The sequence below is a fragment of the Mustela erminea genome, chromosome 8 (assembly GCF_009829155.1).
Source record: "Mustela erminea isolate mMusErm1 chromosome 8, mMusErm1.Pri, whole genome shotgun sequence".
In the NCBI taxonomy this organism is placed as follows: domain Eukaryota; kingdom Metazoa; phylum Chordata; class Mammalia; order Carnivora; family Mustelidae; genus Mustela; species Mustela erminea.
Genome location: NC_045621.1, coordinates 64921951 through 64942107, shown reverse-complemented (window position 1 = coordinate 64942107; position 20157 = coordinate 64921951). Strand labels below are relative to the sequence as shown.

The following is a 20157-nucleotide window of genomic DNA, read 5'->3' as shown; positions in this document are numbered from 1 at the left end:
AGAAATATTTAATGTGGAAGAAACTTTGTTGCAGTGTTTTACCTGGTGATTGTTCTGTTTTATCAGTAAATTCAAACCAAGTTGGACAATAAATGTATATATATTTGTTGCTGCTATATTCCTTTATACTCTACTCCAGAAACCCATCATTGACTGCATGTCAGAGGATGGTTACAAGTTGGATCGAGTTAAAGGTGAAATTGAATTCCATAACGTGACCTTCCACTATCCTTCCAGACCGGAGGTGAAGGTATGTGTTTCTCCGGGAACAACAGCACTTTTCTTCTTCGATGATGCATACCCAGGGCCACAAATTACTTGTTTTTCTGAAGCACAGCTGTTCTCAGGAAGAAGAGCAGAAGCACATTTCTCTAGAAGTTCCCTTAGGCATCACGTCATTTCTCAGGCACAAGTCCCATTCCTTTGTAATAACGAAAACGTGCCAGTCCCTCCAGGGAGGACACAGTCTGGCAGCCCGTTCCGGTTGGGTCAGGTTAGGTATGAGCCTCTGTTGAAATGAATGGCAGGGCCCGTCATCGTAAGCATGAGCTGAATAAACTGCCAGGCAATCAGAACTATCCAGAAGTACAGATGCGCAAGGTGGGACACTGCGTGGGTAGGGCATTTCTGGCAAAGAGAAGCTGCTGCCTTTGCAGTTTTTCACTTCCTATCGGTAAGTTCACAAGGGTCACTGGATCAGTCTTTGGAGGAAAGGTAATCTTGGGGCTCCCTGCTCTTGGGCTGTGTCTTGGGCTGGATGATTGCCCAGGGCACATGAGGAAAAACATTTAGTTTTACTGCACCTACAGAGCGAGTATGTTTAAAGGCAATTTGCTCTATAGGAAAATTAGCATCTACTCTCCTTGCGTAGGTTGACTTTGAAATGAGACTTTTTCCTAATTTTTAACAGAATACCTTTAGCCACACTTTCTTAATATTTCTGTTATAGGAACTAAATCCCATGCAACTTAATTCTGATACTCTATACCTAAAACATAGGTAAACACATACATACAAACATACACACATACATTAGACATACCTATATAAAACATAGGTACCTATATATTCTGATTAAATTGCCGAAGTATATTTTTTATTACTGTTACATATCATATCATATTACTGTTACATATCAGTAACATATGAAAACATTTAATGTCACAACATATGTCAAAGTACCTTGTGAAATAGAAGCCGCAAGGCAGTACTCAGTCAAGATTTTCTAATGGATGGCTAAAAGCTTGCTTTATAATACCTGTTCAGAACCAGCTCATAATAGCTGTTTCATAAATACCAGTTGAATTAAAACACATTTGTTTCATTTCTCTTTTATCCTCTATTCCCCACACTAGTAGTTTGTTTTAATAAAATCTTCTTAACTTACACCTATATGTACTTAGCCCTGCTGGAGGATGTACCACACTGGGCTATAATAAGGGAAAGCAGTGCCTGCCTTCCCTGGGAGAGGTTATAGTCTAGTAAGTGAAAGTCTATTTGCAAGCCTGACCGTCCGGTGTGAAATGAAATACGTGTGGGATTTTGTCACACAAAGGACCCTAAAACCCCTTTACCTAATGAGTATAAAAATCACCACTGACTTGGTGAAAATATCCAACAGATGTTTATGAATTAGCTTCGTATTCTTCCCTTTCTAGACTTAACAACATTCAGTCTCGATATTTAACAGTGCTTTAAACTTAACAAATGCACCACGAACATTTATTTGTTAGGGAAAGTTTCCCAGATACTACGTTCACACACAATACAAGTGTAGGACAGCTTAAAATTTGTGAATTAATTTGTTGTTAATCTATGATCAGTAAATTAGTACTATATTTCGAACTTAATGGTTTTCTTTCCTTAACTAATTGGGACAGTCTCTTTGAGGCATCCTAGCATATCAGAAGTGTTTGTTTGTTTGTTTTTAAAGATTTTACTTACTTATTTGTCAGAAAGAGCACATGCAGGGGGTACAGCAGGTGGAGGGAGAATGAGGCTGATGCAGGGCTCGATCCCAGGACCCTGGGATAGTGATCTGAGCTAAAGGCAAACACTTAACTGACCGAGCCACCCAGGTGATCCTATCAGAAGTGTTTTAAATGTGGGTTCTGGAGCATACTTTTAAAAGTTGGTGTAGTTTATTTACTACAACAGTGTTACCACACATCATTTGCTTCCTTGGGTGCCACTCTCAGTTTATTAATGAGTAATGTGCTAAATGCTAAAACCTCATCGTAGGCACTCTTTACTGATTTTCTGGCTATTGATGGATATTGATAGTTACTGTTTTGAGGGCATAAGTAAACACGTACAGAGTATCCTCACAAAGCTTCCTAACTTACAAGTCTAATTGCTGACAATCTGACCATTGTTCTTTTCTTTTCTTTACAGATTTTAAACAACCTCAGCATGGTCGTTAAATCAGGGGAAGTGACTGCTGTGGTAGGACCCAGCGGATCCGGGAAAAGCACAGCCCTGCAGCTTATTCAGCGTTTCTATGACCCCAGTGAAGGCATGGTGTGTGTCTTCCAGCAATCTCTCAATACAGGGGAATGGGAGAGTGCAAATGGGGATACATTGGTCAAACGCAAAGGCCTAGCGTACACTGAGACCATCTGGATGCATGCAGAGTTGACTTACTGAGTTCTCGACTGAATGGAATAGACTAATTCCCTGCATGGTGGTCACGTTCCGTGAACAACTAGCCCGTTCGCTCAGTGATCTGCACACACGTTCAAAATGGTGTTGCTGCCTCGCCAGTGAACTCACGTTTCCATTTCTTTCTCTGTATTGTAACAAAATCATTATTGTGCCTTCAAGTGTTCTAAACCCTAAGTATAGGAGAGGTTGCATGGCTAGAATGAACAGATTGATTGTTGGCTGCTTTGAGAATTTAGGTGTTAAACAAAAATCATATAATTTCACAAACTACTTCGTTTCTTTTCTCCTTGTGTTTATTTGCCTGTAGACATAGACCCAAACTAAGAAAATAAATATCCATCATTGTCATTTGTCATATGTCAAATACTTTATGAAGATGATTGCTTATTTTCAAAATGAGCCCCAAGGTATATATGCTCATTTTGTAAATAAAGAAAGCAGAGTCAAGAGAGATGGACACTTGCCCCTGATTTGAACCCAGGTCCCTTAAATGTCAAAGGCTCTGCTCTTTCTACACTCTCAAAGTTGTTCTTGTCAACATCTCCTTGATGCCTTGAGATAGACTCATTTGAGTCTATATCAAGCGGCTTCAACGTCAGGTGTTCCCCGACATGGGTGCTCTGTTACACTGACATGACTAACACGATGGAATTCCTTTAGATGGACCATTCATCCTACAGGTATTCTTTGTACATACCAGCACAACTATACTCTGAATACATAGAAATCATGGTCTCTTGGTGTAAGATTTTTACTTTTTTGCTAATAGTGGTTTTTGCTTATCCCACTTACGGTTTCAATTATGTTTGAACACCAAAGTGTTATTTGATGAATCTTTCCAGAAAGTAAGAGTTACTGTAAAGCATGCCTACAAGATAGGGACCATTTCTTATTTTCTTGGTAGCTTTTGAAGTCCATTTTTGGTGATAAGTCAAAAGATAATAAAAACATACAAAATACGGTGAATAACTGACTTGACTCCATTGAAAAATTAAAAATCTTCCCATTCCTGGGCCAATCATGTTACATTAAATGACCTTTACATTATTTGTGTTTTTACAACTAATTGTTCTACACCTAGACTTGATTTCAACTCTACATCGTCATTCCGATGTAAATAACCTCATTATAGGAGGAATCATCTGTTAAAATCTTGCGGGTCTCTATTATTTTTCCTCATAGGACAAGTAGACATAACATTTTCATTCAGAACCCTGAAAGATTCCAAGAGATGTGATGTTGTGCTCATGTTCTCTAGGTGACTTTGGATGGCCATGATATTCGCTCTCTTAATGTTCAATGGCTTAGAGCTCAGATTGGGATAGTGGAGCAAGAGCCTGTTCTGTTCTCTACCACCATCGCAGAGAACATTCGCTATGGCAGAGAGGATGCAACGATGGAAGATATCATTCGAGCTGCCAAGGCAGCCAATGCCTACAACTTCATCATGGACCTGCCACAGGTACCCCCCCAGACCCTCGTTCCAGCGGGGGAACCCAGAAGTTGTAAAAGGAAAGAAAAAGTCCCAAATCCCAAATTATTAAATTCTTAATGCCATGTCAGGTTGCATTCCTGGAAATGTATCATGAGTTTTCCCCTTTGCCTGAAAGCATATTGTTGTTGATATATTAAAAATCTACCAAACAGGGAACTCTTTTAAATGCTCCCTTTGACAAGGGCACAGTCTTCTTACTCCATCTGTTAAGCATTTGTCCATGCAACTGATAAATTTGTTATGTGGCAATGACTTACACAATGCTCGTTGATGGCTACCAATGTCATTGTTCTTTCATTGCCTTGTGCTTGAACAGCTAATACTGTGGCCTCAGTATTGTATCTCGCATATTCAAAAATTCCTCATTTGTCTTCATTTTAAACAATGATAACAAAAACCAACTCCGTATTATTGTACGTATTTTGTGGCCAATGGTCTGCTAAGTCAAAGAAGAGCTCTTATAACCAGTTAACATATATGTAGTGCTTACTACCTACCAGACACTGTTCTGAGCACTTTACATCTCATTTAACACTCACAACCATCCTGTTGGCAGCTACTATTACTATTTTCATCTATAAAGAGAAAACCAAGTTTCCAAGAGGCCAAATAACTTAATCAAGGCAGGAGAGTCAAAGTTCACACCCATGTGGTCTGGCTCCAGAGTCTGCGCTCTAGATCATTGCCTATTTGGTCTTTTGGATTACCTGTGCGAATAGGATTACAGCTGTGAGTATGATAGAGTCCAGTGGTAAAGAGTATAAAGCTTTGAAATCAGACTGCCTCCATGAAACTCCCAGCTCCTCCATTTGCAAGCTCTATAAACTCGGGCTAGTTACTCTAACCCCTTACACCCCAGCATTTCCTTACCCATTGATTGAGGGGAACAGCATTACCTGCCTCGTGGGGCATCTGGGAGGACTAACGAGGTAATATGTGTGAAGAGCTTAACTTCATGCATTGTACATGGTAAGTGCCCAACTCTTGTTGGCTAATAATAAACAAGACAAGAGCCTGACATCATTGTGACATTCCAATATAATGCTAGACATGAAAGATAGTCAGTAACTTTTTGCTGTCAGTGGTAATGACTATACAACTAGTTTGATCTTTCATTTGCAATACAAAGATAGTGTTAATGTTGTGCTTTTCTGTGTTGCTTAGCTAGAAAAAAGAAGGAAGAATTTGGTAAGTGCTTTAACCCTTTAAAATGGGTTTTCAGGACCCTGATCAACTTTTTCTTTGGTGGAAACTTTTTATTTTTTTTAAGTAGGCTCCATACCCAGTGTGGTACCCAATAGAGAGCTTGAACTCAAGACCCTGAGATCAAGACCTGAGCTGAGATCAAGAGCCAGATGCTTAACTAGCTGAGCCAACCAGGCTCCCCTTCATTGGTGAAAACATTTTATTTCAAGTTGAGCTAGAGAGAAGCATTTATACAATCCAGTGAAGGTGGAAATGAAAGAATGAATCAATTTCTTTTTTTTTTTTCTTTCAAATACTTTATTTGTTGATTTGGCAGAGAGAGAGAACACAAGCAGAGGAAGCAGTAGAGGGAGAGGGAGAAACAGGAGCCCTGATGAGCAGAGAGCCTGAGCAAGCCCTGATGAGCAGAGAGCCTGAGCAAGACTCCAACCCAAGACCCTGGGATCCTGACCTGAGCTGAAGGCATATACTTAACTGACTGAGGCACCCAGGTGCCCCCAAAATGGATCAATTTCTTTATCTTACACACAAATATTGATCAGATAGTAACCTGTTTCAGGAAACAGTATTTCTTTCAGTGAAATTTGGTCCTGTGAAAAGTCATGCTTGAGAAGGAAGCTAGAAAGGATCTTGTAATAATCCCTGCCAAGAGCCATCAAATTGTTCCTCTTCATTACTGTTGTTACCTTCTTCCTAGCAATTTGACACTCTTGTTGGAGAAGGAGGAGGCCAGATGAGTGGTGGCCAGAAGCAAAGAGTAGCCATTGCCAGAGCCCTTGTCCGGAACCCCAAGATCCTGCTTTTGGACATGGCCACCTCAGCACTGGACAACGAGAGTGAAGCCATGGTGCAAGAGGCGCTCAGTAAGGTTTGTTGAAAGTCTGAATTCATTTTTCAAGACCATGTGAAAATGTGCTGTAGGAAAGGCAGCTTGCTGAGAGGAGGCTTGGGGGTGGGGTGGTGGGTGGGAAGAACAGAATAGAGATGAGGAGGGAAAGAGAAGGACTATCTGGGTCAGTGTCTCCAGTCTATGTAGAAACTACTGACTGACTAGAATGTTCCTCACAGTTGAATAGAAGTCAGTTTGGCTTACTTGCGAAAGCTACAAATATAAATTTTAAATCTTATTAAATCTAACTTACGTGATTTCAAAAAAATTTCCATTTTGATTTTAGCTGTTGATTAATAGCAGCAACTGGACCAACATGTGGGGTGTTCACGGCTTTGATAAAGTGCAGTGGCCTTTTCTAATATCTGCAGAGGACCTGTTTGAGGATTTTCCCAAGGACCCAGGATCTGATCACTTGTGGATTCTGAGACCATCCAAATGTCAATGTCAGCTCTTACTGTTAGGGTTAACAGTGCACTGTACATTCCTGCAGATCCAGCAGGGACATACGATCATTTCGGTGGCTCATCGCCTGTCCACAGTCAGAGCTGCAGATGTCATTATTGGTTTTGAACATGGTACAGCAGTGGAAAGAGGCACCCATGAGGAGCTGTTGGAAAGAAAAGGAGTCTACTTCACTCTAGTGACTTTGCAGAGTCAAGGCGATCAGGCTGTCGATGTCGAAGGCACAAAGGGCAAGTGTCTTTTCCATTACACATGTACAGTCTTGAAAGCATTGTGTTTGTTAGCTCTCATGGTTTCATGATTTCTATATATTTTTATATACAATGTCTTATTTGTTTATTTATATACACTGTCTTATTTGTTCTCTATTATGCCCTCGAGGCATATTATAGAGATGATAAGAGATGATAAGAGAAAAAAACAAAAGCTCAGGAGGTTCAGTTACTTGATCAAGTCAGAGAGCTAATACCCAGGTTTTGTGGGAAGACGATCTTGATTCCATCCCTCTTGTTCCCCCCTCCCCACTTTGCAAATAAGAAAGCTTTCTTAGAGCACCCTGTGCCCAGTAGGACCTCTATTCTTACTGATTGAATAAATTAACCAATGACTAAACACTGGCATGCCTATTTTCACTAAAGCAGATAGATACATCAGGCCCTAGCGCATCTTTCTTTTTCAGTCTGAATTTTCAGATTTGATAACTTATCCCAGCCTACATCAACCAACCACTCCAAACGACGTTCTCCACCACATCACCTATCAATTCATGAACTCCACTGGGTAAAACTATGGCATATATTTCACACATATGATTTCTTCTGAAAAGATTTTTATTTTAAATTTGTTGAATCTAAATTCACCAAAGGGTGAATGAAGGGTTTCCCCTTCATTTTTTTTTTTTAATTAGCCATGCTATCAGATATCTATTTGTTGGAGATAATACATGGGGTATCACACTGTTCCAATGATTTAATCCTGCTGAGTATTTTCTTAAGTTTGTTTGTTTGTTTGTTTGTTTGTTTAAGTAATCTCTACGCCCAGTGTGGGGCTGGAACTCAAGACCCCATGTTCAAGAGTTGCATGCTCTTTGAACTGAGTCAGCCAGGTATCCCCTGCTGAGTATCTTGACATTTTATTTTTGTTAGAATGTGCTGGATAAGTGCTAAGGTTTTTTGTTTGTTTGTTTGTTTGCTACAACAAAGTTAATAGAATGTTTTAGCATCAGACATAGTAAAGATAGGCTAAGCAAGCATAGTAAGTTTTCTTTTGATATGGTTCTCCTTATTGCATACACTAAGGAGTGGTTCCTGTTGTGTTGAATAGGGGAAGATGAAACTGATGGAGCCTCACTTGACAGCAAACAGACCTTTTGCAGAGGGAGCTACCAAGCTAGTTTAAGGTAAGCTGAAGCCATGGGCACATTTTAAGGTTTTAAAATATTCTTAGGAGCCCTCCGCACCTATGGTCCTCAGGCAATATCTCAGGTACAACCTGGAGATCCTTGAGCTTAGCCCCAGGTTTCATGTACTATGAACATGCAAATGAACCCTTGAATGCTATATTGACATTTCCATTTCCAGTTTAAGGGGAATTTTTTTTTAACTTTGGCTACTTATTATGCGTAGGGTCATGATAGAGCTGCTTTATAATTAAAATGTTGTTAATTGAGCTTAGAAAGCATATTTAAAAAATCTGTTGGGTCTTGGCCCCTTGATCTAACCATGGTATAGAGCCCTGTTTCACATGGAGGTGAAGTTGCAGCCTTAGGTCCATTCTTTCGCCTGCTGAGCTGCAATTGAATTACAAATGTTCCTGCTTCCAGAGCGACCAGTCTGAATTCAAATCATTCCTTAACTAGATGAAATAAGAAATATATTTTTTTAGCATTTGAGAAGAATTTCTTTAGACCCCAGCTATTTATTTTCTTATGGCTGAATATAAAAGTATTGACTTTCATCCTGACTTAAGAATTTCAGTGAAATAGTTCTTTAATGTTGAAAGTGTGCATATTAAGAAGGATTCTGCTCAAGAGTATCTGTCTCTCCTCATGAAAACATTACTTATTATTTTTTTCCCCTAAGTTAGGAGGTTGTAAATAATGGGTGACAGCTGATTTCCTTACTCTTGCATTTACAATTTCTAGGATATTTAATTCAAGGCTGTACTCCGGGTAAAGGCTCAGTTATAAGACTTGCCCTTTCAAGGTAATATATTGCTTATTGAAAACTGGTTTAAAGAGGCTTAAAATAAAACATTTAGGTAACAACTCCAAGTAATTCAAACACAGATTTATTTTTAATACTCAAAGAATAATGTATAGTGTTGTTGAATCACTATGGTGCACACCTGAATCTAATGTAACATTATGTATCAACTATACTAAAAAAAAAAAAAGAGTAGTTCATGGAGCTTATGCCTAGGGTTTTTATTTTTCCTTTTGAGAATAAGTCTATTCAGAAAAATTTCAAGAAATGCTGGTTTTATCAAATTTATTGAATTTGGAAAACAATAAAGCAATAGTTTCAAGTTACTTTGGAAGGTAAAAATTAAAAAATTTGCCAAAATTATTAGGTGATTTTTACAGATATTAGGCATTATGTTTAACCATGTTTCTCTTATTGGAAGAAAAAAATTATAAGGGTCATTAGAATCACAATCTGAAAATACTATCTTCTTAAACACAGAAAATGGCTAGGCACCTCTTTTGATTGCAAAGAGGAAGTGATCGATATATTCATGGTCATGTCAACAAGAAAATAAATATTTTCTTTCTTTTTTTTTTTTAATTTATTCATTTGACAGACAGAGATCACAAGTAGGCAGAGAGGCAGGTAGAAAGAGGAAGGCAAGCAGGCCCCCTGCTGAGCAGAGAGCCTGATGCAGGCCTCTATCCGATCCCAGGACCCTGAGATCATGACCTGAGCCTAAGGCAGAGGCTTTAACACCCTGAGCCACCCAGGCACCCGGAAAATAAATATTTTCTTAACTTTTCAGATGAATAAAATTCTATTTGTTCTAAATAGTTTACTTACAGTTTATTATTAGGATCAAATAACCATTTTTAATATAAAGATTTCCTATATGGCTATTAATTCTCACAAATTATACATTTTTGGTGACTAGGATGAGAAATCCAGAAATACAATCTACACCCAGAAAGTAGCTATTAACCTCCTGCAGAGAAAGATTTATAAGTTTGAATAAGAAGGTCTGTTAAAAATATCTCATTGTATATGCTGACAGATTTTTTTTGCTAAAAAATGACTAAATTAAATGTTAATTTATATCTTATTTCCTTGGCTTTGGTCTTTCTGACAGCTCAGTCTCTTTTTAGTAATATATTTTAGGTTCAAGAACAATTTAATGGATAAGAGTAACTAATTTCCTGAAATAATAATGATGAAAGAGAGAGAGAACGTGGGAGAGTTATTGAGTCCCCAAAGTAGCTGTTTTTATTTGAGGAGAGAAGTGGTACACAGCTTCTGAGAAGGGGACTGGCCCACGTGGTCAGTTTCTTTTCTTTTTTTTTTTAAAGACATTATTTATTTATTTGACACTGAAAGAGAGAGAGAGAAAAAGAGAGAGAGCACAAGCAGGGAGAGCAGCAGAGGAAGAAGGAGAAGCAGGCTCCCCGCCGAGGAGGGAGCCCAATGTGGGACTCCATCCCAGGACCCTGGGATCATAATCTGAGCTGAAGGCAGACACTTAACTGACGGAGCCACCCAGGCGTGTGATAGAATTCTAACTCTGGTGCTTATGGTGGACCAGAGGGAGCTGGCAGGTGGGCCCAGGGTTTCCGTGGGACAGCCTATGCTAGAGAGGTGGAAAGGTCTGCCAAATAGGGAAAGAAAGAGAGACTTAAGAAATATAAGAGTCAGGTAGTAGAAATCGGAAGGGACAAGGATGTGTTTTGCCATGCTCATAATTGGGAAGACATCAGCCATGTTTCCTTTTCCATACACTCTACCATGGCTTCCAATGCTCTTAGCGTCTCTCTAGGCCCATGACCTTACATCTCAGCCCCACCATGCACTCTGCTCTGTCCAGTTGACACATGCCCATTCCTCGTGCATGCTGAAGACTTCTTGACCTTAGGGAACCAACTCAAAGAAGCGACTCTACCGCTGGAGAGTCTCAGGCCAGGCGGGAGGCGGTTGAGGTGTCCCAGATGGCATTTTGATAGCAGGGAGGTGGGATGAGGAGTGGGTTCAGGCCCGATCATTATGAGATTTGGCAAGAGTGTGAATGTGCAAGAGCAAGGAAGAGGAAGGACCCAAGACACACACCCGCTGCGCCTGGGTGACTAAGAGGGTGGCGGTGCCACTAACAGGATGTGGGAACAAAGCAGAGGAATGAACGGATGTGTTGGTGCTTCCTCAGGGGCCTAGTTGAGCAGGTATAATAGGCAAGTGCCTATTGGTCTTCGTCTAACTTCACTTGGATACGAACGAGGGAGAGGGATTTGTGGGTGGGTCCATCTAGCTTCTCGGCTCTGGCTCTCTCTTTACGCCTTCTTACTTCAGATGAGGTGTTTTGATAATGTAACAACCTCCACTCATCTTCAGCTTGCCTCTATGACTTTCTCCCTCTCCCTCTGCTGCTCCCCCTGCTTGTGCTCTCTCCGCATCCCCCACCCCCTGCCAAATAAGCAAATAAAATCTTTAAAAAGAAGAAAAAGAAGAAGAAAATCTTAGTAGGGGCCCCATTTTCCTCCTATTAGCTCATTTGTATCCAGGTCGCCTTACACTAGAGTAAACATCAGGTGTAACTAGAGAGAGAAAGGTTTCCAAAACTACAACCTACAACTAAAAGGAAGGTAAAGGGGCTGGTCTGTTGCCATGGCAGCAATCAGCCAACCACGTGGATTCCGAATGGATTTGAATCTTGGACTTTTTGTTGGTAGACGGGTGGGGCAGCTTTCCTCTCCTTCTCTCCCTCCCTCCTTGAGCACCCTCTGAATCAGAGTCTAGGTCAGGGTCAAATTTAAACAGCTTCACTGCAGGAAGAGTTCTGCGAAATCTAACAAGCCTGGTTGCAATGTTACCTGCAAACTTTTCTGTTTATTTGACTTCTGTGACGTAAGTCAGTCCTGTTCCAACTTGCCCATAACCTACGGACTCTTTCATATTTCTGTTTATTTTCAGAGCTTCCATCCGAGAACGCTCCAAGTCTCAGCTTTCTTACCTGGTGCACGAACCTCCGTTAGCTGTTGTAGATCACAAGTCTACTTATGAAGAAGACAGAAAGGTCAGGCACCAGTCGCTTTGGGGAGCGGAGGCAGTCTTTCCTGGGGACTACTGCATGACCTTTAAACTTGAGAATATGAGTTTTCAAGGCACAGATCCAGTAATGTTCACTAAGTCAGATTAAATGGGAGAACCCATGAGGACGTGATGAAAACTCTAAATTCTACACAATGTATTAAAAGAAATGCAGAGTAATTAATTACTGTAAGGACATCTGGTACCTGAAACTGGACTATAACGGTTAATCGATAGTTTTCAGATGAACCATTGAAACAGACACAGACAAATTACATGTGTTTAGATTATTTGAACATATATGTACAATTTTAAGAGTTTTTAAGAATACCTGAAAAAAAATTTTTCTCAAATTTTTAAATCTTCTTAAATTATAACAACCTTGGCAGAAGTGCTTATTCCCCGAAGGTATTTGAGAACGTTAGCCCTTATACAAGGTATCGCAATTTTTGAATGAACAGAGGTTAAATACGTTTTATGGACAGTTGTTTACCTCTCATAGTTTTACCATAACTTTTTTAGGATACATCTAAAATTAACACTATTAATGTTAATATAGTTCAAAACAGCACCAAAAATTGAAAGAAACAGGAGAGGAATCAACAGACACAGCAATATTTCTCCTAAGGATGCAGGTCCTCAAAGCTGTCTTGGGCATCTTACCTTCACAGCAGGCGCCCATCATTCCCCTCCCCAAAGCCTTTCCTAATGTCTGCACTTCATTCTCCCGCTGAGAGTCTCACTTTCAACCCCCCACTAACTCTTCATTTGAACCCTTTCATGACAGTTTTCTTATTGAGTCTCATTTGGGGTCTTATTCCTTTACTTAATTACAGCTTCTTAAAAGTAGTGACTATATATTATTTGTGTTTGTATCCCCTTGGGCACTTAGGCCAATGCCTCATTAGGCTATCAGGAGATTCTAAAACTAGGATGAAAAATTGAATTTCTACAGTTCAGTAAAGCTGAAACCGTAAGATTTATCGAAGCAAGCAAGTCAAGGAATATTTCAATTACAAGCACATCCATTATGCATGATGTCATCTCAAACTGTCTTTAAAAAATTTAAAATGAGAATCTGTTTTGGAAATAATTATAAACCTTTGTTCACAGTGACAAATGTGGAATAAAGTACAGTCTTCCTTATGATGTTATGACTATGACAGAAGGATTATGAAGGCTTTCTTGGTTCTAATCATTAGGAATGAATACATGGATGTCTCAATATCCAGTAGAGTTGGTTTAAACAAATTTCATAGAGAAACACTTTTTTCTCAGGAGCAGCAGAGAGAGAAAACACATTTAGCAAACATGGTTGTTTACTGCATCTTGCCATTAAGGACTCAGCTCTTTTTCTAGATCTAGAGATAGGTATTTCATTTATTTGCATGGTGCTGCCTTTAACAACAACAAGATGCCTTATATAAGTAGTCTAGTCAAGCTCCACAGGACAAAGAAACAAACGCTACATTGAGATTTCAAATGTAAGGGTACCAATCATACTTGAATTCTGCATTATGGTTTGTTTTTCTAGTTTCTGTAACTATTTGACAACAAAAGCAAGACAGAAAGGAAGGGAGGAGGGAGGAGGGAAGAAGAGACGGGAACAGGGGAGAAAGAAAGGAAAAATGGAAGGAAGGAGGAAGGAGAAGAAAATCTGATTCGGCTCTTGCTGTTGAAACTGGCAGGTGGCCCCGCACAGCTACAGAGACAGATTCCTGGAGATCTGGAGATCAGATTGCCGCAGGGTTTTCATGATATGGAGGAAACCTAGAAAGGAACCATTTTAAATAAGAGGAAACCTAAATCAAATATACCGACCAGTTTTAGAGAAGTAAAAATGCTCTATAGAATAGTCTACTTCTCGGTGTTGTGAATTAGAATGGAATAATAAACTCATGTGAATGTAAATCAATGTCATGTTTAAAAGATGTCACTTCATATTCTCTCTCCAGTGAGGAGAGAAGGAAGAAGGGGGGAAAAGGGAAGCCACTGTGATCTTTTCTCTGAGAAAATAAGATCTTATGCTTATATGAATGTACTCATTTGTATGGTAATGATATAAGAGTTTTTTAGATTTAAATTTTAGTTTTTTAGATTTAAATTAACACATTTTTAAAAAGATTTTATTTATTTATTTGGGGCAGAGAGGAGTAGAGAGAGAGGGAAAGAGAATCCTCAAGTAGACTCCATGTTGAGTGCAAAGACCCATGCAAGGCTCGGTCCCAGGACCCTGATATCATGACCTGAGCCAAAATCACGAGTCGGACGTTTGACCAATACAGCCACCCAGGTGCCCCCACCAATTTTTAAAAAAGAAACAGTGGAATAAATACCATTTAATTTATGGAATTTTTAGTCCCAAGTAATACTTTAAAGTACTTTAAATATGTGGGATATTTTAATTCCAAGTAGATTTTAAAGCATTTTAAAAGTTAACTGAATTCCAGAAAGACCAATCCTGGCAAAATCCTTTCTTTTTCTCATTTTATGGAGGAGTTCTAACCTTATCTGTTGACTGGGAAGTGTTCTATCTTATGTTGCAATGCAAAAAGTTTACTTACATAAAGGAATTATCTCCACCTTGTGGTCTCTTAGAGTTTTGACTCTGGGCATTTAGAAGAGATGGTTGCATGAGAAGATTGTATTTTCAGACACTAAGTGGGGTTACATGAGACCAAGGTCTCCTAGTTAGCTGGTAACAGAGCTAAGACTGCAGCCTGTTTCTTCCCACTCTCCAAGCTGTGCTTTGGGCTCCTATAACTGGAGTCAGATCTTAGCTATGATGCTGATAAAATTAAATGGAGGATTAGGGGGAACCTACAGACCAGAGGTGCCAGTCTTTGATATGGAGGCATGTCTCTCAGGGAAACTAATGAAGTAGAATCTATAGGAATTCAAGCCAAGGTCACACATTTGAAACCCATCACAGCCAACTTAGAAGATAGAGTTTAAGTATTCTATAAGAGGACAGAGACAGGACACTTAACAAATGACTTTCAGTATGTGTCCGTTGGGAGAACCTCTGCTCCTTTGGCATAGTTACCATTTCTTATCATCAAATCTTGAAGTCATTATTGAGGCAGGAGGTCCGGATGGATTGGCACACAGAAACCATATGTCCACTGTATAGAAAGTAGGACATAAGATTTAAGTAGGAAGTTATATTTTCACCTGACCTATAAGAAGAGATGGAAGGAAGGAACATCCACCACTGAACCATATGCATAGTAGGAGAGCTCAGCGGTTTGTTGTTGTTGTTTTTTTTTTTTAATAAATGTTTCATTGCATGTATGCACCACGGGCATAGAAGTTTCATTCATTCTTTCATCCAGTAATATTAATCGTACATCTGCTGTGTGCCAAGGATTGTGTTACAGATGCAAAGATGAACAAGAGCCACCATCCCTCTCCCTGTACTGGACTTGCTAGCAGGATACTTCTTTACATGCGATAAACACATATGCACGGTGCAACTTGACCTTGCTACAATAAAGGAAACCTATCAACTTTTATAATTTCATCTCTTTCTGTGAGTTACTGCTTTGCCATAGATGCAGGGAAGATGAATAAATCATCTTGAGCTTTTTTAGAAGACTAAATTTGTCTTTAGCTTTGCAAAAATCAAAGGAAAAAATCTGTACACAATGACTTTATATTTTGTGTTCTTCTATTCTTCCACTATTCTTTTTTTTTTTATTATTCTCTTACTATTTTTTTAAGCTTTATCATATAAGTCAATCAGAAGTCAGTTACCCAGGGGCAGGTTTTCTAGTTTTTGCATCATTCATTCAGGCTTGATGGTGCATCTTTTTGGGGGTGGGTCAGGGGACAGTTTCCCATAAAGTCCAATATCTAGTGAAGGAGGATTAAAAGATCATTATTCAAATCAATTAAAATTTGTCTCCTGTTAGTTTATCTTGGAATGATAACTACTGGAAAAAAAATCACTTTGTATTATTTTTAAATGTCTCAGGTATTGTTGCTTAGGGTTAGGGATACCTTCAAGAATCAGAAAGCCAAGGAAACTTCTGTCATTTTGGGCTGTGAGTTGGCTCTCTCATAGGGCCCTGGTTCCGGGAAATGTCAGAGTCTGATGTGCCTGGATGTACAGCACAGCTGATACTTCCAAAGTCTATAATCATGGAATCCTGGGCATTTTGCTCCAGAAGGAGTCTTGGAGATTACATACTGCTGGGAATCTCGCAGACTGGGCTTTATTATTAGAATTACCCGAGGAGTATTTTTAAAACACAGATTCATACTCAGGCTTACTAAATTCGACTTTCTGGTGATGGGGACCCAGGAATCTGTATTTTTAATCATTGATCCACCATAAGTCCAGCAAGCATCCTCATCTGGACACTAACCACCGTCTAGAATGGTAAAGGGTCTACATTTTGCTCGATTGCAAGCTTCCAAGTTAGCCTGACACAATTTCATGGGTGCTGGCAGAATATGCAAGCGTCCTGAGCCAGAGACAAAAAAACGTTATTATTCACAGCAAGAATAATATCCAGAGTTTATCATTTGCACTGGTTTCCCAGCCCAACCCCCAGATTTAACAAGGCCGATTGATAACCAGCAAACAAAGGGGAGGTGTTGGGTGGGGGGAATCCTGAGCTGGAGGAACTTGATTGTTTTATAATGGACAGTAAACACATCTGCTCTTTTCTTGGGTTGGAGATATCATCTCTGTCCTCTAAGGCTATTTGATATGCAAATATCCTTGAAAAAATAGTCTGGATAGAGGTAGTCAGTGCATCTGCATAAGATGTGAAGAAACACAAGACACCCATAGAAAGTTGTCTTCCCCAAACAACTTAATCCAACTCTCTCATTTTGAGGATGAGGTAACGGAGCCCCAGAGAGCTAAATATATTCCATAGGTGGCTACACTGGGCTCATCCAAGAACCTTGTTCTTTCTATACTTGTTCTACTCATGCCTTTCTTTCTTTCTTTCTTTCTTTCTTTCAAGATTTTATTTATTTATTTGTCAGAGAGAGAGGGAGCGAGCACATGCAGACAGAGTGGCAGAAAGAGACAGAGAGAAGCAGCCTCCCCTCTGAGCAAGGAGCCTGATGTGGGACTCGATCCCAGGACGCTGGGATCATGACCTGAGCTGAAGGCAGCCGCTTAACCAGCTGAGCCACCCAGGCACCTCCTACTCATGCTTTCCTAGTCCCTCTTCTTCCTCCCTGGAATTGATTTATAGAGTTAATAGGTTGTCAGAGATGAAATTATTGAACAGAAGGATTTGCTGCATGAATGTATAGTGACAAGTGCAGATGTTGAGAGCAGGCCAGGAGAGAATTTGCAATGGAGGCAATAAGAAATCCATCACCTGCCAAGCTGTCTTCCACCCTAGTTGGCTTGCAGTGATAATGACATAACATCATACAAAGTATTATTTAAACTAAATTGGTAATGTGGTCTTTGACTTTGGAAGCAAAAGGAGAGTATTTGAATTTCCTTGTTGTGCCTGTTCCTGACATTCAACTACCTAAAGGGTAAATTATCATGTATTAATGAAACAGAACACTAATGAATAGTTTGGTAGTCAATTTGTTGTATTTTTGTATATTTTAATAGAAAGAGTAAAAAAAAAAAATCAATGCAAATCTGTACAAGCCACCTAAAATCCTTTTAAGTGAAGTCAGTAATAAATTTAACAAATGATTGATTAGTACTACAAATCATGCACTGAGTAATATCCATAGCGAGGGAAAATGATAGTAAAAATTATGGGATTCTGATTATAATATTTACTTTAAAGAGGACAAAAATTTGTTAGCTCTGACACTTCAATGACAACAACTAAAGAGATCAGAATAGGGAAATATTAAAACAGTTTTCACACCTTGCAAAGAATATGTAGAATTTAGAAATCCTGAATGGATTACCATTTTCTTTCTTTCTTTCCTTTCTTTTTTTTTTTTTTCTTTTGGATTACCATTTACTTCTGGGCACTAATTAAGGGAAATCTTACAGAAAGCATGTCAATGGTAACTGTTGATAACATTTAATACATTTTAATAATTATTTTGCCTTGTTTCAGATACACTGCCCTGCCCTAGCACTTTAGTCAGTTACTAGATTGGAGAACTTTACCACTAATGAAGGATTCACCTTGAAATTTTTATGAGTCCTCAATTATGTAAACAGCACCATACCCCCCAAAATTTTATAAATTGGAGGGGTTACTTTTTTCAAAGATCCAACATATTTATTACTCCCCTGGAGGTAATAAATAAATAATTGTGAAATGAAATAAATAATAGATAAGTAAATATCTAATTGTGAAATAGATAAATAATGTATCTAAATAAACAGATAAATAAATATCTAATTGCAAAATGAAAACCACAAGTTCGCCTTCAGTTGAGTACCCACCAAGTGTGTCCCTTCCAAGTCCCAGCATGGTCTCAAGGAATTCAAAACCATTTCTTACAAAACAATGAATCACAGCATCTCATAGAACTTAGAGGTCACTCATAACCAGTCAAACCATGACTTTTAAATCTGTGAATACCAGAGGGTCTGCTGTATAAGAAAAGAACATAGGCAAAAATATCTGCGTGTACCTTGAGTGACTAATGTACCCTTTTTTCCCCTCAAGGACAAGGACATTCCTGTGGAAGAAGAAATTGAACCTGCCCCGGTTAGGAGGATTCTAAAATTCAATGCTCCAGAGTGGCCCTACATGCTGGTAGGGGCCGTGGGGGCTGCTGTCAATGGGTCAGTCACACCACTCTATGCCTTTTTATTCAGCCAGATTCTTGGGGTAAGTGAACAGATGGATTAACTTTTGTTTTCTGATTTTTTTTTGTTTTTCCATCAGTGGATATTGTCATTTTTGATGGGTTGGCTCTGTATTTTAATGGGTTGAGCTTTCTTTTCCTCATTTCTAAAGGATTCAAAGTGCCCCGAGTCTCCATACACAGAAGATAAGAAGACGAAGCTAGGCACTCTCATCTGGGGGGGCAGGATACTCTTCCAGTCATCCTGTCTGTAAAAAGCTGCAATGTGGCTGCGAATGTAGTGTTAGGAGAGGGCAATTTCCTTAGATGCAAACAAAATCAGAATGCAAAGCAGGTTCGTTGAATAATACAGAAGGATTTTAGGGTCATTTTGATCTTGCAGAAATAGCTGAGGTGCAAAGTTGGCTTATAAAAGCAGGTGTGAGTGCGCGTTGTAGAATTGTCTGCTCTGCTGATTGCACCATTGAAATGGCAGGTGGGGGAGGAAACAGGAAAAGGAAGAGAGAAGTAAAACGAGGCATGGATAAAGAATAAGCTTATTTCAATTTTTCACTTCCCAGGCATTTTGATAGTCTCCATTTGACTTCACTGCTACAATAAAAAATAATAACTATAAGCATGAATTGACACTATCTAAGCACTTTAAATATAATAGGTCACTAAATTTTCCTAGTAACCACCTCAGGTAGATATTCTTATTGTTCCTGTTTTACAAAAAAGCGAACCAAGGTATACAGAACTTCAGATAGCAAATAATGGATCAGGGATTCAAATCCAATGTGACTGGAGAGCCAGGTTCTAATAAAACTCTCACTGTAAAATTAGTTATTGAAATGCTGCCAAGTTTTTTAGTTGAAATTTACCCACATACACAGATCCCATTATATTAACAAGGAGAAAAACCTAGAATCTAGATAACTTTATTAATTTGTTCATAGTGAAACAGGCATTAGGTGGTAGGGCCAGGACTAGAACTGAGCTTTTCCGAAGCCTAGGCTGAAGAATTTGCCAGCACACCGGACTGTCAGAGCTTGCCAAGAGTCCTGAGCGTTAGTTTCCCTTCTACTTCTCTTTCTTTGGTGGCCTCTCTGGAAGGTCCTGACCCGAATAATGTCCCCACGGGCACGCATTATACAGAAAGACTTGGAGAGTCTACAAACAAAATCAAGTCAATTGTGTCAGGAGGGCCCAGCCGGGGCTTTAATTTCCATACTGCCCCCTTGTGGTAAGTGAGGAAATCATGGTAATTTCGGAGAGGTAGGAAATTGGAAACTGGGCCCTTCAACCCTGGTAAATTGAATTTCTGGTTGTGTGAAAGCCTTTATGATGACAATCTTTTAAATAATTAACTTATATTGCTTACTTTCTGGTAAGTACAATATCCTAAATATAATGGAAATGTTCTTTTACTTACT

The 20157-nt window shown here is 39.2% G+C and overlaps 1 protein-coding gene across 3 annotated transcripts in view; it reads left to right on the top strand.

Moving 5' to 3' along the window:
• The window catches only part of ABCB11 (ATP binding cassette subfamily B member 11), a 98490-nt gene that overhangs the window by 53425 nt on the left and 24908 nt on the right, over window positions 1-20157 (top strand). For all 3 annotated transcript variants that reach the window (XM_032355860.1, XM_032355861.1, XM_032355862.1), the window contains 8 exons: window positions 140-250; window positions 2395-2520; window positions 3923-4126; window positions 6063-6233; window positions 6748-6949; window positions 8043-8118; window positions 11864-11966; window positions 18601-18765. In XM_032355860.1, the coding sequence (XP_032211751.1) occupies window positions 140-250; window positions 2395-2520; window positions 3923-4126; window positions 6063-6233; window positions 6748-6949; window positions 8043-8118; window positions 11864-11966; window positions 18601-18765 (1158 nt within the window). The remainder of the gene's footprint in view (window positions 1-139; window positions 251-2394; window positions 2521-3922; window positions 4127-6062; window positions 6234-6747; window positions 6950-8042; window positions 8119-11863; window positions 11967-18600; window positions 18766-20157) is intronic.